General features: G+C 40.7%; 1 protein-coding gene and 1 long non-coding RNA gene across 4 annotated transcripts in view; one reads left to right on the top strand and one right to left on the bottom strand.

Annotated features, from left to right (window-relative positions):
- LOC124871001 (heat shock 70 kDa protein 12A-like) overlaps nt 1-10,259 on the bottom strand; it is a 47,732-nt gene extending 37,473 nt beyond the window's left edge. For both annotated transcript variants that reach the window (XM_047369916.1, XM_047369917.1), the window contains exons 1-2: nt 10,215-10,259; nt 7,153-7,497 (exon numbers count right to left, since the gene is read on the bottom strand). In XM_047369916.1, the coding sequence (XP_047225872.1) occupies nt 7,153-7,497; nt 10,215-10,251 (382 nt within the window). In that variant the 5' untranslated portion in view covers nt 10,252-10,259. The remainder of the gene's footprint in view (nt 1-7,152; nt 7,498-10,214) is intronic.
- Nucleotides 10,260-11,864: 1,605 nt separating this feature from the next.
- On the top strand, nt 11,865-15,533 carry LOC124871274. 2 transcript variants are annotated; one of them, XR_007038991.1, is made up of 2 exons: nt 11,865-11,909; nt 13,581-15,533. It is a non-coding gene; the product is annotated as an uncharacterized LOC124871274 (long non-coding RNA). The 2 variants fall into 2 exon arrangements; XR_007038990.1 differs by lacking the exon at nt 11,865-11,909 and adding an exon at nt 11,936-11,977.
- Nucleotides 15,534-16,013: the final 480 nt, after the last annotated feature.

Raw genomic sequence — 16,013 nt, forward strand, 5'->3', positions numbered from 1 at the left:
TCACCCTTTTTAACCGAGTAGTCAAAAAAAAATCTTATGATAATAAAATATCAAAAGTATCAAACAGTGTTATCTTCAAAAATCAAAATCAAAATGTCAAAATCTACTCACTTTGGGTTCAATTAGATTCGTAAGGAGATGGCAGAGGTAAACCACTAAGTGAAAGATTATTCCAACCAAAATGAGACACTGACAACCATTTAAAACTTTTGAACAATTGCTATAAAAAAGAACATTGGCACAAACACTTTAAATTCACTTTGTTCACTTTTCATTTCAGTAACACCGTCCCTCTCTGTGTCCACAGGTACACTAAATAATACTGTCTGTTTCAGCTGAGTGAACTGTTCCTCACTTTTTGGTTTGTATTTCAGTTGAGTTTTTAATAATTCTGATGCATCAGTTTTTGTTTGTGGTATCAGATCTGACCCAAAAAGTAGCAACAAAAAATTGTCTGAGATCTAAAAAAAACCAAAAAAGTAGAAATCCGTGGAACAAATTTTGTCCTATCACCCTCCAGGGAACCAGGAGGCCTTCACATTGGAGACGTCCTACGTCAACATCTCAGGTGGTTCCTAATCCGGTCCGTGGAAGGAACAGCTCAGGCTGTAGCAACAGATTCTCAATTGTGCAAAGCAATCACTTCAATTGAAACATACATCATGTAATCACCCTAAATTAAATTGGTTTTTTATTACTTTCGTACAGAAAACATAAAAAATAAATACATCAAACAAAAAAATGATCAGTCTCAAAGTGTTGTCTTTCATTATCTATACAGTCATGGTCAATAATCAATATTTATACCTCAACACAAATACAATCCAGGAGACCTGTGAATATGGAAGCAAATAGTTACCATATTTGAAATAAAAAAGCATTTTCAGAAATGCTTTTTCATTTTAAGAATGTTGCTGCATTATTTGACCCATAAATGAAATTAGTAATCAATCATCCTATTTGCATTTTCTTCTTCACGACTGCACATGTTATGCCTTACTCAAAAAGAAAACAAAGCAGACATTGCTTTTTCGTTTTTGTGGTCTGCCCGCAAAGTACTGCCCAGAACTTGAAAATGAAAAAGCATTCTGAGTGGCGGGCGCAGCAGAGTGACGGCTTATTATCGTTAAAATTGTATGGCGTTTATAAAACTGACAAAGACAAATTAAGGTTATAAGATATATGCCCTTCATTTTGTGTTTATCAATTGTATTAAGCCTTATAAACTGATGTGGAAAGGGGAATTAGATTTTGAAAATGGTATCTAGGGTTGAGATTTAAAGCTTAAGTTCACAATTTAATGAATATAATAGTCTGACCCTGATTGAATCCTGCACCTTAAAACTGACTAATTGAGATATGAAAGATATTAAAACAATAGCAGCTAATAAAACTAGTTACCCCACTCTTACAAAATAAGGACTAACAGCATTAGGAAAACACAGATACAACTAAATAAGGCTAAAGTTGAATTAAAAACATCCAGAGTCCTTATAATCTTACAGATGGAAACAACTTGAATTGTTATGAAACCAGATGATTAACAGAGAACAGTTTTATCATGGCCAGATGAAAATGATTGTAGAGAGCAAACTTCATGGATAACCCCTTGAACTACACAACAGTGATACAAATCATGCATTTTAACACACACAGACACACACACACGCACACACACACACACACACACACACACACACATTAACAACACACTCAACAATCACGCACAGTACACTGCATGGTACTTTAACACACAAAATAAGGCAATACATTCTGATACAGAGAACTTTGCACATCCCTGTTAGGATTCAGTCCAGAATAGATTAATCTTCTTATTGAAAGCAACAGCAGGATGTTTTACAATAAGCAGCTAAAGACAACTTATAGATATGAAAAGGGGTACATGAAGAGGAAGGTTACTTATTTCAAGCTGATGAAACTTTAAACTGAAATACATTAGGCAAAATTTCTTTCCTTTAAATTATTGTAGCAGGAAACAAAAAGATAACTGATCAGTATTTCTCAGTCTACATTCTGAACAAAATGGGAATAAAATATTGTTTTAGGTATGAAAAAATTAGGAAATAGAGACATGTAAAAGTAAATAACCAATGAAGTTTTTTTTCTGATATAGAGAGTTAACCAGTTCAAGGAATCGTACCGTAAGGCGGTGATGAGTCCTAAATAGACAACACAAAAAATAAATCTACAGAGACTATTATATATACAGGGGTTGGACAATGAAACTGGAACACCTGTCATTTTAGTGTGGGAGGTTTCATGGCTAAATTGGACCAGCCTGGTAGCCAGTCTTCATTGATTGCACATTGCACCAGTAAGAGCAGAGTGTGAAGGTTCAATTAGCAGGGTAAGAGCACAGTTTTGCTCAAAATATTGAAATGCACACAACATTATGGGTGACATACCAGAGTTCAAAAGAGGACAAATTGTTGGTGCATGTCTTGCTGGCACATCTGTGACCAAGACAGCAAGTCTTTGTGATGTATCAAGAGCCACGGTATCCAGGGTAATGTCAGCATACCACCAAGAAGGACGAACCACATCCAACAGGATTAACTGTGGACGGAAGAGGAAGCTGTCTGAAAGGGATGTTAGGGTGCTAACCCGGATTGTATCCAAAAAACATAAAACCACGGCTGCCCAAATCACGGCAGAATTAAATGTGCACCTCAACTCTCCTGTTTCCACCAGAACTGTCCGTCGGGAGCTCCACAGGGTCAATATACACGACCGGGCTGCTATAGCCAAACCTTTGGTCACTCATGCCAATGCCAAACGTCGGTTTCAATGGTGCAAGGAGCGCAAATCTTGGGCTGTGGACAATGTGAAATATGTATCATGGCATTCCCTTGGCCCAATACTTGTGCTAGATGGGCGTGTCACTGCCAAGGACCACCGAACCATTCTTGAGGACCATGTGCATCCAATGGTTCAAACATTGTATCCTGAAGGCGGTGCCGTGTATCAGGATGACAATGCACCAAAACACACAGCAAGACTGGTGAAAGATTGGTTTGATGAACATGAAAGTGAAGTTGAACATCTCCCATGGCCTGCACAGTCACCAGATCTAAATATGATTGAGCCACTTTGAGGTGTTTTGGAGGAGCGAGTCAGGAAACGTTTTCCTCCACCAGTATCACGTATTGACCTGGCCACTATCCTGCAAGAAGAATGGCTTAAAATCCCTCTGACCACTGTGCAGGACTTGTATATGTCATTCCCAAGACGAATTGACGCTGTATTGGCCGCAAAAGGAGGCCCTACACCATACTAATAAATTATTGTGGTCTAAAACCAGGTGTTTCACTTTCATTGTCCAAACCCTGTAGCATTGAGAGGATGAAGTTAACATTGACATAAAATAACATGTGTCTTATAGATTTTGCAGGATCACTTGTGTAAAAACTCCTTTATGAACTGGAAGGAAAACGATAATGTAACGTAGTTAAGGTGACAAGCTTACAGATGACATTAAGATTTAGGATTTCAGCACAACCAGTTAGCCTTTAGCTTTGTCCGAATCCAAATGTTGGGTTTTTCAAAAACCTCACAACAAATAATTACAGTAATTAAACTTGGATAAACTTTCACCCCTTTAAGACTTACAGATAGGAGGACAAATGCTGTTCACTCTATAGTTTCAATAAGAATATATGAACCACTGCCTTCTGATCAGATTAAAAATAATGTTATATTTAAGACTTGGTTGTAGGTGCATCAAATGATACATTTGATTTACTTGATGGCATGAAAAACAATTGCACAGATTATTTATGCATAAAAGGTTAATTGTAACAGGTTTAAATATGAATTAATTTTTTAACTTTCACTACTTGACGACGCCAAAGGGTGACGAGATGCCACTGCTAGACAGAATAACCTTTTTCCTTTTCTGATGACAGTGATTCCCTTTATAACTAATCTATCTGTATCCGACATTCTAACTTGAATGTCAATAATATTTGTCTACTTTACATGTGGTAATACTGGAATTAACCATTATAATTACGTGTTGTGAAATGAAGAAGGGGAAAAAAGAAAAAATGCTGATTTCTCTACCCAAGTCCCAGTACAAATAGTTGTACTGGGATTTATTTTCAGGCTTTGCAGGTCACAATACTCAACAGTTAATGATTTTTCTGGAAAGTTTAATAAAGAGTCGTCCCATTATATTTCCTGATGATATGAGCGATAACCCTAAACATATAATTTTCTCCTAGGTAAAAAATGGTAGGTTTTAGTTTCTTTGAGCTTATTATATGTTTTGGGTTTTGATTCATAGTTGTGTTTGGACAACGAATGAACGTTTTGGAGTGAACCAAGTTCTGTTTTTTCTGTAATGTCGGTGTTGACCGTATGTGTTCAGATGCTCACAAGTTGAAACAATTATCTGGGTTTTAGTTTCAGAGGGTGAAAATGTAATTTGTTATGAATTTTCTCAAGGTGAAATTGGATCTAAGTGGGAACAGAACCCAGTAGAACCTCTCATTCTGCCATAGCATTCCTCCGAGGAACCATGTCACAAATCCAAAATTGTACTGTTGAACATTTAACCTGTTAACAGAACTTTCACATCTTTACAAACTCTATAAATACATCTGCACATATTGTTGTATTTTTTATTCTTTTTTTCATGTTGTTGCTTCAGTTTCAAGAAACTAATAGAATAGGGAGAGCTTCGACCAGATCCCGGGGGATGTTGGAGTCATAGAGTCCGAGTGGACCATGTTTTCCGCATCTATTGTCGATGCTGCTGTCCGTAGCTGTGGCCGTAAGGTCTGCGGTGCCTGTCGCGGCGGCAATCCCAGAACCCGGTGGTGGACACCGGCAGTAAAGGATGCTGTTAAGCTGAAGAAGGAGTCCTATCGGCTGTGGTTGGCTTGTGGGACTCCTGAGGCGGCTGACGGGTACCGTGAGGCCAAGCGTGCTGCGGCCCGGGTTGTGGCAGAGGCAAAAACTCGGGCCTGGAAGGAGTTCGGTGAGGCCATGGAAAAGGACCACCGGTTGGCCTCGAAGTGATTCTGGCAAACCGTCCATTGTCTCAGGAGGGGGAAGCAGTGCTTCGCCAACACTGTTTATAGTGGGGGCGGGAGACTGCTGACCTCGACTGAAGACATTATCGGGCGGTGGAAGGAGTACTTCGAGGATCTCCTCAATCCTGCCATCACGCATTCCGTGGTGGAAACAGAGGCTGGGGACTCGGGGTTGGACTCTTTCATCACCCAGGCTGAAGTCACCGAGGTGGTTAAAAAGTTCCGCGGTGGCAAGGCTTCGGGGGTGGATGAGATCCGCCCTGAGTACCTCAAATTTCTGGATGTTGTTGGGCTGTCATGGTTGACACGCCTCTTCAACATTGCGTGGTAAAAGGGTGGCTTGTCCTCTTCAGGTTGGAGGGGAGTTCCTGCCTCAAGTGGAGGAGTTTAAGTATCTCGGGGTCTTGTTCACGAGTGAGGGAAGAATGGAGCGGGAGATCGACAGACGGATCGGTGTGGCTGCCACAGTAATGGGGGCGCTGTGCCGGTCTGTTATGGTGAAGAGAGAGTTGAGCCGAAAAGCAAAGCTCTCAATTTACTGGTCGGTCTACGTTCCTACCCTCACCTATGGCCATGAACTTTGGGTCATGACCGAAAGAACGAGATCACGGATACAAGCGGCTGAAATGAGCTTCCTCCGTATGGTGGCCGGGCACTCCCTTAGAGATAGGGTGAGGAGCTCGGCCATCCGGGAGGGGCTCGGAGTTGAGCTGCTGCTCCTCCACATTGAGAGGAGCCAGTTGAGGTGGCTCGGGCATCTATACCGGATGCCTCCTGGACGCCTTCCTCGGGAGGTGTTCCAGGCACGTCCCACCGGGAGGAGGCCCAGGGGACGGCCCAGGACACGATGGAGGGACTATGTCTCTCGGCTGGCCTGGGAGCGCCTTGGGCTCCCCCTGGAGGAACTGGAGGAGGTGTCTGGGGAGAGGGACGTCTGGGCGTCTCTGTTGAGTCTGCTGCCCCCGTGACCTAGTCCCGGATAAGCGGAAGACGACGAAACGAGACGAGAATAGAATAATCTTTATTTTTGTCATTGCATTTGTACATTCTAATGAAATTTGTCCTCTGCATGTAACCCATCCCCTTAGGCAGCAGTGGGCTGCCATTGTGCGGCGCCTGGGGAGCATTCAGGTCCTACTGATGGTCCTCCTGTTCTCTTAGTCCTGGACACAGAGGCTTTTCTCTGCTGTTTTCATTACCAACCTATCATGATGACACCACCACAGTTATCACCTGCATTATGTTTCCTCACCTTCAGCATCTGCTGACTTTGCTCTGTGGTTTTATGTGACGTATCGATTCATGGCTCAGTTGCTCTCAGTCCGTTCCACTTTGTTATAACACCACTAACAGTAGACAGCAGCATATTTACTAGTGAGGATATTCCATGACTAGACTTATGGTCCAGGTTGCATCCCATCATGATGCCTTGCTGTAATTCACTGAAGCTAAAAGCAGCCGCCACAGTTTCTTCCCCCAGGCTGTCTCTCTGATGAACATCTAACAGTCAGATTGATACCATGAATATTTGTACAATTCAACGTCTTTCTTTTTTGTAAAAACACGGTATATTTACAAAAATGTTTTTATTTCTCTTTTATGTTTCTGAAAAAAAGTTCTCATTAAGAGCAAAGTGGAACCGAATCCAAATTCCTTGTTTGAACAAACCTGGCAAATAAAGCTAATTCTGAGCTTCTGAGAGCGACCCATTCTATCACTGCAGCCTGCATCTCTACCTGCTGGATTTATACACCTGTGGTCATGGAGGTGATTGAAACACCTGAATTCAATAAGCAGATGGAGGGACCTGGAATACTGGAAAATGTTTTATATTCTTCTAGTTGGATTTTCATTTATTGTTCTGAGACAAACTGAACAAAGAAGGAAGAACTGAGTTTCACAAACAGAAGAGAAAATGTTCTCTATGTATGATGATAACACCTGGATTCAATAATTGCTGGGCATGACCCATTACTTTTGCCCATATAGTGTGTGTTTGTGTGTGTGTGTGTGTGTGTGTGTGTGTGTGTGTGTGTGTGTGTGTGTGTGTGTGTGTGTGTGTGTGTGTGTGTGTGTGTACACCAAGGTAACTGACCTCTGACATTCAGCTGAATGTCTGACAACAATATTTCCTCTTTTTCTTGACGAAGGCTGCAGATGTAGATTCCGCTGTCAGAAAGTTGTGGTTCTTTCAGAGTGAGGTTGAAGTCACCAGAGTCTAGAGCATCGACTATCAATGATGTTCTTCCTCTGAAAAGCTGATTTTGTGCAAGTTTGTCGTCTTCTTCTCGTCGTAGATGGACAATATTGGGATCAAGATCCAAGCGGCTCCATTTCACTGTGACAAGTTCTACTAATTCTCGGCTGTACTGGCAGGGCAGCACCACAGTTTGGGCCCCCGTATAAACCTCCACTGTCACAGTCAAAGAATCCTGAGAGGCTGGAAGGACAAACAAACCAAAGATTATATTCTGTGTGTTAAATTAAATACATTTAAATCTAAGACATTTATCTTTTGACCATTTAATCACCTGATAATCCAACAGGTTCACATTTCTCTACATCTCTACTTATGTTTACAGTCTTATGAAGGAATGAGAAAAACTCCAGAGAGTGATTGAAATTCAGAAAATGGATCACAGTTTCTGCAAATCAAGAATATGTAGCCCTTTTAAAATGCAACTGTTAGTCAACTCTAACAGAACATTTCCTTTCCACCACAGCTTACTGGAGGTAAGCCAGGCCTAAAACTCTTATTTTTTCATAAAGCTTACAGCTGGGTAGCCTGACTAACAGGCACCTTGTGACTTGACTAATGGGTCGACGGTGGCTGCAGTACTATGAGCTTGTCCTGTAACGAGTGGGTTGCTGGTTCGAACCCCTGCTCTGTCTATCTCAGTCGTTGTGTCCTTGGGCAAAACACCTCACCCGACTTGCCTGCTGACGGTGGTCTGAGGGCAGCCTCACTTCTGTCAGTCTGCCTGAGGGCAGCTGTGGCTACAATGTATCTCACCACCGTCAGTGTGTGAATGGGTGGATGACTGATTGTAGTGTAAAGCGCTTTGGGGTCTCTGGATACTTGATAAGACACTATACAAGTGCAGGCCTGACTGACTGGACTTGGTCTTCAGGACCATTTCAATAACTTTTGAAACCCTACGGAAATATATTGTGTTCAACAAAAGGACATCAGAACATCACTTCAGGCATATCCAGTTAGTCTTGGGGTCCTTGGCAGTAGAAACTTGAACAGAAAAACCCACTGATGAACAAAGTAAAATAAAAACAAGCTATGGTGATGACAGCAATAATTAACTATACTGTGAAAGGATTCAACCCTGTTTTTATATTTAGCTTCTACAAAGGTTTGGATTAAAAGTATTCTGACATTTTCTGATAACAATTAGATTTTATTAGGTTGCAGTATTTGAAAAGGGGCCTTAATAGAAGTAACTGGAGTTGTGGTCAGATTTTATCATTTGACAAAACTAGTGAACAAACCTGTCATCTGAGACCCTCTCCTTCATTCTGTTCTTCCTGCCGGTCATCCAGTCATCTGTCTTCTCTTCATCTCTGTCCTCCTCACTCTTAGCAATGTTCTCGCAAAAAACCCTAATTAAAAAATTTGAAAGGATTCTGGTAATTTAATTTAGGTCTACAAAGATTTGACCTTGGATGGAAAACAAGTTCGACCCATGAAAAAGGGGTGATGGGGGAGAGGAGGCAGGCAGCCTCAGCAAAGACACAGAGGGTCCAGAGAAGCTGAGTGACTGCAATGAAACGTTGGATTTACACTGAGGTTAAAGTGTGGCTGATAAAACACCCACATCCCCCACTGGTGTCACACCACATGGTTAACTGGTGCTTTATAGACTGAATTAAACTGAATTAAATTTAATTTCTAAAGACCAAAGCCAGTTCTAGACCTGCTAATGAGGGGAAGGAGAGAAACAGCAGAAAGAGAACCTTGTTGTCAGTCAGATACAATGATCCAGTTAACAGAGCAGCGGTGCTGGACAAGGTTTTATGTTTCCACAGTGAACGGATACTTTCAGCTCATTAGTGAGGAGGACTTTTAGTGAGCCTAAGAGTGTCTGAAGCAGAGAAGATGGAGGAAAGACAGAGAGAAAGGAGAGATTTTCTCCTACAATGATCAGCAGTGCATGAATAAAACGCTACCGGCTCCATGGTGCAGAGATCGGCCGTCATATAATCTCTCCAGACACCCAGGACGCACAAAACGTTTTAATGAATGGAGAACCTTTTCTTTTATTAAAGACAATATTCGTTAATATGAAAACTAAAGGAAAAACGGTTGTCATCAGGTCTCCAAAACCTGTTCAACAAAATATGAATTTTTATTTTATTTTATTACTTTTTTGAGTTGAATAAGAAAATATTACATCTGACAAATCATATTTACATAGACGATGAAAACACGATGATTATTCTACCGGTTCGTGTATCAATGTAGCCCTGGTGATTGTTCTATAAAATTGTTGTTAGGATTATTTGTCATATAATAATATTATAACATGCACATACAGTAATATTCAATATTTCCCGGACTATATTTGATCCCAGTTCAATGACGTGCGGTGAGCTCCATGTCTGGTGAAGCCCTGAAGCTTCTCGAGTCGGATGAACAAATATATGAACCCAAAGAAGCCAATAATTAAATATTTTTCACCTCAGTTGAAACATGTAGTTGTTTTATACGGTCCGCAGTACGGAGCATCCAGAAGGAACATGCATTATTTTGGGTTCCTGCCCAAAGGTTGTGAATCACCTTGAGAAATGATGTATTTTGGAACAGCAGCAAACATGACAAACTGCTCAGAAAGAGATTCAAGATTCTTTACGTCATTTGGTCACCGTCAGTTTTGATTATCTAAAACTATTTTTTATTTTGGCGGAACGCGCAGTTCTGCTGATCCTGGGCTCCTGGATGGGGTGCAGGGCGAACAATGACCCGATCCAGAGGCTGCAGGTCCTGCAGAACTGGAGGAAAACCTCAGAGAACGTTGTCAGCCAAAGTATTGCTGAGTACTGGTATGTAAATGTATTTACTAGTAATTACTTTACTGACTGTGAAGAAGAGGAGAAAAGAACATCAGCTGAATAAACTTTAGCTTGGAGAGAGGAAGAAGATCTTACCGTAGAGGAGGAAGACAACCACAGCAAACAGCTCCATCTTCCTATATTTACAAACACCAAATCCTGACCAAAAATTTCTTCATAATTCACTGAAACTGTTTCTCTGGACAAACTGAAAGCAGACTAAAGTTTAACTCTGTTATTAATCTAAGGTCTCCCAGTAGAACCAGTTTTCAATGTTCCAGGTTGGATTAGAGCCGCTGTTGGAATGTCAGGAACCAAGTCTGGACAGGAATGACAGATTAAATGATGGTGAGATCAACTAGTGAAAATCTATGAGCAACACAGATGTTGCTCTATAGATAAACTGATTTAAACTGAATTAATTTCATTTCTACTTCAAGTGCATTAAGCTCTCAGCTCCTGATATCCTAAAATATATTTCTTCCTACACGGTATGAAAATGAATGCATTTTCCCCTCAGGTAAGGTTCTGGTTGGATTCCCAGTGAGTTCTCTGGAAACATAAAGAACAAGAAGAACACCAGAAACCGGATCAGCAGGTCCAGCACACCCACTGTCAAAATAAGGTGAGATCTTTCCATGTAATCCATGCAACATTTAGTAACTGCTCACAGTTAACTCCATAAACGTTACAATAAATATCCTTATATCCTTATATGTAATCCATGTAATAATTATTAAAACACACAGTTGAAGCAGTGAGGAGTGAAACAAGCAGGTTCTCATATTCTGGAGCTGAGAGACTGGACAATATGTGTGGAGCCACATATTATCTGTCTTATCTTTTGTAAAAATATGAACAAGTATATCCAAAGAAATTATGTATGATGATTTTATATTCTTTCACATGTATTGAATAAAATTAGTAGTCTTTGATTAACAAGTTAAAAGATGTATGATTGAAATGTGGTTAAGAACTGAGAATTAGAGGAAAAACATTAAGGTTTGACAATCAGCTATATATGAAAGAAATATAACATTAATCATTTGTAAAGCATGAATAAAAAGAATGAAGTGATGGTTTTGCAACGGTGTTTTAAAGATAATGCTGAAAGCTGAAGAATGAAATGTGTAATGCTGTATAAAGTTTAAAACTGAGCAGATTAGGGAAAGAACTGTAGGATGACAAGGAGTGACGAGAGCCGGCTGCATACTGACAGCGACGGGAGGATGCGTCTACAGACCAGCGTGGCTATTATTAGCATCTCCAAGGCTGAGAAGCAGAATCAGTAGGTCACAATGACCATGACTAAAGTATTCAGCAATAATCAAGAAGCTGAGCTGAATAGGTTGCGCAATAACTAAGAAACCTAATAAGGGCCTGACCGGTGAAGGCATCAAGCGCTATAAAAACAATGATGAGAGCAGAAACGGGGTTGTTTCCTCGCAGAAGACCAGCGAACAAGTTCTGACGGAGAAAATAAGCTTGGATGGAAAAGGACCAGAGACACAGCCCCACTGATCGACTGCATTAAAAAAAGAGGAACAGCTGATTGCTCTAAGTTTCAGGCTTCTGGAAGTCCTGAATCAACCTCATTTATGTCTCCGGGTTTCCTCCAACTCTTCAGCCTCTGGAAACTACTGTCTTCTGAGACATTTAACAACAAAGAACGTGTTTAACCATCGAAGCCTGGAGCATCAGTTCCTTCCACTTAAAGGAAGAAAACTGAAGATTAAGTCGTATTCCCTTCAAGAAACCACTCGTTGTTACCAGAAGAAACATCTCCATCAGGTGCATGGATGAGCCTCCGTCATCAAAGCCTCTTCAAACCCACTAGTTTCAGCATCAGGGAAAGACAGGTTGAGTTGATTGATTCATTACTATTAGTGAAATTATTTTGTGTTGCTGAATTTAAGCTGTTACTGACCCCTGCAAAAGCATTACTAATTTAAGAAAGCATATAAAATTCTAGTTAAATCGTGGACATTCAATTATTTGAGTCACCGTATTGTTGGTTTTTCATTGGTAGTAAAAGTCTTGTTGCCTGGTTCTAAGATATTTTAGGAGGTTTTTATAGGTTGCCATAGCCAAGTTTGTTAAAACAGCGCCCTTGGGACTCGTGCTGAGCTACTAAAATTAACCTAGCCCATATACCAAGAGCCAGTTGTAAATTAGGGAATGAGCAGCCGTGAACAAAAGTGACTGTTGAGGGTGTGGATGACTGCTGTTGGCTACTCAGTCGTCCAGACCTCCAGTTGAAGAAGGGCGAGACTTTTGGATGAAGGCTGTCAGAGGCTAGGCGAGTCATTTCCCAACACCATCTTAAACAGAACTTTCAGTAAACCTGCTTAGTAAGACCTTTCAGGTTTAGGGAAGTCCGGACCCGTTGGACCGGACTTCCCTAAACTGATGTTTCCTTCTTATCGTTGCCAAACTATGACAACTTGATGCCAAACCCTGACCTTAAATCACTTCTACAGGTTCTCACTGAAACCAGCCTTTAACCAGGATTATTTATTAGATGTGATCCGACAGGAAAGCATGTTTCTAGAATAAGATTGTTTTAAATCCAAGGAAATAAGAAAACTCCTTTTAACAGGATGACCTCCTTTTTACACTGAAACATGGCTGTAGAAAGTACCGGGAGTTATTATTAATCAGTTAGAGACATTTTTACAGAGACTTTCTGCTCTAAAACACATTCAGCTCTGATTAATAAACAGTTAACCTGGTAGATGTGGCCTGTTTCCTGATATTTAAAGACTTTTACTGTAGAATAGCTGCAGGGTTGATGTAACGGTGGCTGATAATAAAACAAGTCCTCACCAAGGACCTTTTATTCAACAGAGAACATAGAACCTACATCAGTAGATGCAGCAGAGGGTTACATGTTTATTTATCTGTTCTTCATCTTCATCATTTTCTGAACGGCCCATTCTCTTTTAGACAGCACCCTCTAGTGGTGAAAGATGGTATCTAAGGTTACAGAACAACAGTCGATCCTGATTTTGGCTCCTAGGAACCATCTTTCTGGTCAGATGTTGATGAAGGTGAAGGAGGTCTTCATCTCAGAATCAGAATCAGCTTTATTACAAAGTTTATGCACACAACAAACAAGACATTTGACACTTTGCTCTTAATGAAGATTTTTTTAATAATGGAAAATGAAAAATACCTATTTAAATGTACATATAAACACAGTTGACTTTACAAACGAATATAATGTGAGCTCAGTCCAAGTATGCGTGGTGTGGTTCTGGGACTTTCAAGTGTTCATCAGAGAAACAGTCTGGGAGAAGAAACTGTTTCTGTAGCACCGACCTGAAGGTGAAAACCTGAACAGTTTGTGTGCAGGGTGTGTGGGGTCTGCAGAGATTTTAGCTGACCTTTCTTGACCCTAAACCTGTATAAGTCCTGGATAGAGGGATGGTCAGCTCTGATGATTCTTTCTGTTCATTGCAGTCTGGACCTGTCCTGTTTAGTGGATGAACCAAACCACACTGAGATGGATGAAGACAGGACAGACTGAATGATGTAGAAGATGACCAGGAGCTACTGGGGAAGGTTGGACTTCTTGAGTTGCCTCAGGAAGTTCAGTCTCTGATGGGCCTTCTTCGTCTGTGTGAGACAGTGATCGAGGGTCACATCATTCAAACTTACAGTTGGGCCCAGAAATATTTGTACATTGATACAATCTTCATGGTTTGGGCTCTGCATGCCACCACATTAGATTTGAAATGAAACAACTACAACAGAATTGAAGTGCAAACTTTAAGGTTTAAATTCAAGGGGTTGAACAAAAACAATAAACCAAACCCTAAGTAAAATGTTACTTTTCAATAATTTGTTGAGAATCCTTTGCAGACAATGACTGCCTGAAGTCTGGAACCCATGGATATCACCAAGCGTTGGGTTTCCTCCTCTATGATGCTTTGCCAGGCCTTTACTGCAGCTGTCTTCAGTTGTTGCTTGTTTGTGGGACTTTCTGCCTCACGTTTTGTCTTGAGCAAGTGAAATGCATATTTGATTGGGTTGAGATCTGGTGATTGACTCGGGTTTTAAAGAATATTCCTCTTTGCTTTAAAAAACTCCTGGGTTGCTTTTGCAGTATGTTTTGGATCATTGTCCATCCGTCCAATCAACTTCGCTGCATTTGGCTGAATCTGAGCAGAAAGTACATCCTTATATACTTCAGAATTCATCCAGTTGCTCCGGTCTTTTGTCACATCATCAATAAACATACGTGACCCAGTACCATTTGAAGCCATGCATGCCCATGCCATCACACTGCCTCCACCATGTTTTACAGAAGATGTGCTGTGCTTTGGGTCTGATGTTCCTATTCTTCTCCAAACTTTCTTCTCACATCATTCTGGTACAGGTTGATCTTAGCCTCATCTGTCCAAAGAATGCTGTTCCAGAACCGGGCTGGCTTCTTCAGGTGTTTTCTGGTCAATTCTGGCCTTTCTATTTTTGAGGCTGGTTAATGGTTTGCACCTTGTGGTGAAGCCTTTGTATTTACTCTCATGAAGTCCTCTCTTTATGGTAGACGTAGATACGGATACATCTACTTCCAGGAGAGTGTTCTTCACCTGAGTGGATGATGAAGGAGTTTTTCTTCACCATGCATTCTACGATCATCCACCACTGTAGCCTTCAGTGGACGTCCGGGTCTTTTTGAGTTCCCAGCTCACCAGTGCACTCTTTGTTTCTCAGAATGTACCAAACTGTTGATCTGGTCGCTCCAAACATTTCTACTTTCTCTCTGATGGAGTTTTTCTTGTTTTCAACCTCAGGATGGTCTGTTTCACTTCCACTGAAAGCTCCTTTGACTGCATGTTGTGTGTTCACAGCAACAGCTTCCAAATGCAAACGCTGCACCTGAAATCAACTCCAGACATTTTAACTGCTTAATTGATAGCAGGTTAACAAGGGAAGAGCCCATGCAGCCTTGTTATTTATTTAGTTATTTATTTTTGCAGCCTTCTGAGTCAATTTGTCCATTAATTTTGGTCCCTTGAAAAAGAGGCGGCTACGTATTAAAGAGCTGTAATTCCTAAACTCTTGCTCCAATTTGGATGTGAATACTATCAAAATACAGCCGAGAGTCTGAACTTTAAGCCCATATTGATTCTATAATTGCATCCAGAATATGTTTTTGTAAACAGCTAAAATAACAAAACTCGTGTCACTGTCCAAATATGTCTGGGCCTAACTCTGTACATTTTTCACAGTAGCCAATCAGGTAGCGCAGCTTTAATATAAAAATGTATTCAGAGACACAGACAGATATTATTTAATGAATGAAGACAAGACAAGAAATTTAAAACTCACCCACTGCTCTCTAATCAAGTTCCTAGAAATGAATGACTCATTATAAATGTCTTAAATAAAAAATAACATTTTATAAAATCATACCCATAGCAGCTGCACTGATAATATATTGATACGATCGAGCACAGTAACACCATGGTCATTGGACCAGGTTTGTGGTACCTTCGGCAATGTGGGCCAGTACCAAGTCCTGTTGGAAAAGGAAATCAGCATCTCCATAAAGCTTGACAGCAGAAGGAAGCATGAAGCACCACTAGATGGTATAGTTTCATAAATCACTGACTGTGGGAACGTCCCACTGGACCTCAAGCATCTAGATTCTGTGCAGTCAACATCTTGTGGATCTCCCCTAAAATCTTGAATGGGTTTTACTTCACAACTCTCTCAAGGCTGCAGTTATCTCCGTGTTTGAGCATATCACACTTTTTCTTTCCCCTAAACTTTCTGTTAATATAACAGGATGCAGCCATCGGTGAACAGCCAGCTTCTTTAGCAACAACCTGAGGTGGTTTACCTTCCTTGTAGAGGAAGTAAATGACTGGACAGCTGATTATTTAGGCC

This window comes from Girardinichthys multiradiatus, chromosome 7 (assembly GCF_021462225.1).
Source record: "Girardinichthys multiradiatus isolate DD_20200921_A chromosome 7, DD_fGirMul_XY1, whole genome shotgun sequence".
NCBI lineage: Eukaryota > Metazoa > Chordata > Actinopteri > Cyprinodontiformes > Goodeidae > Girardinichthys > Girardinichthys multiradiatus.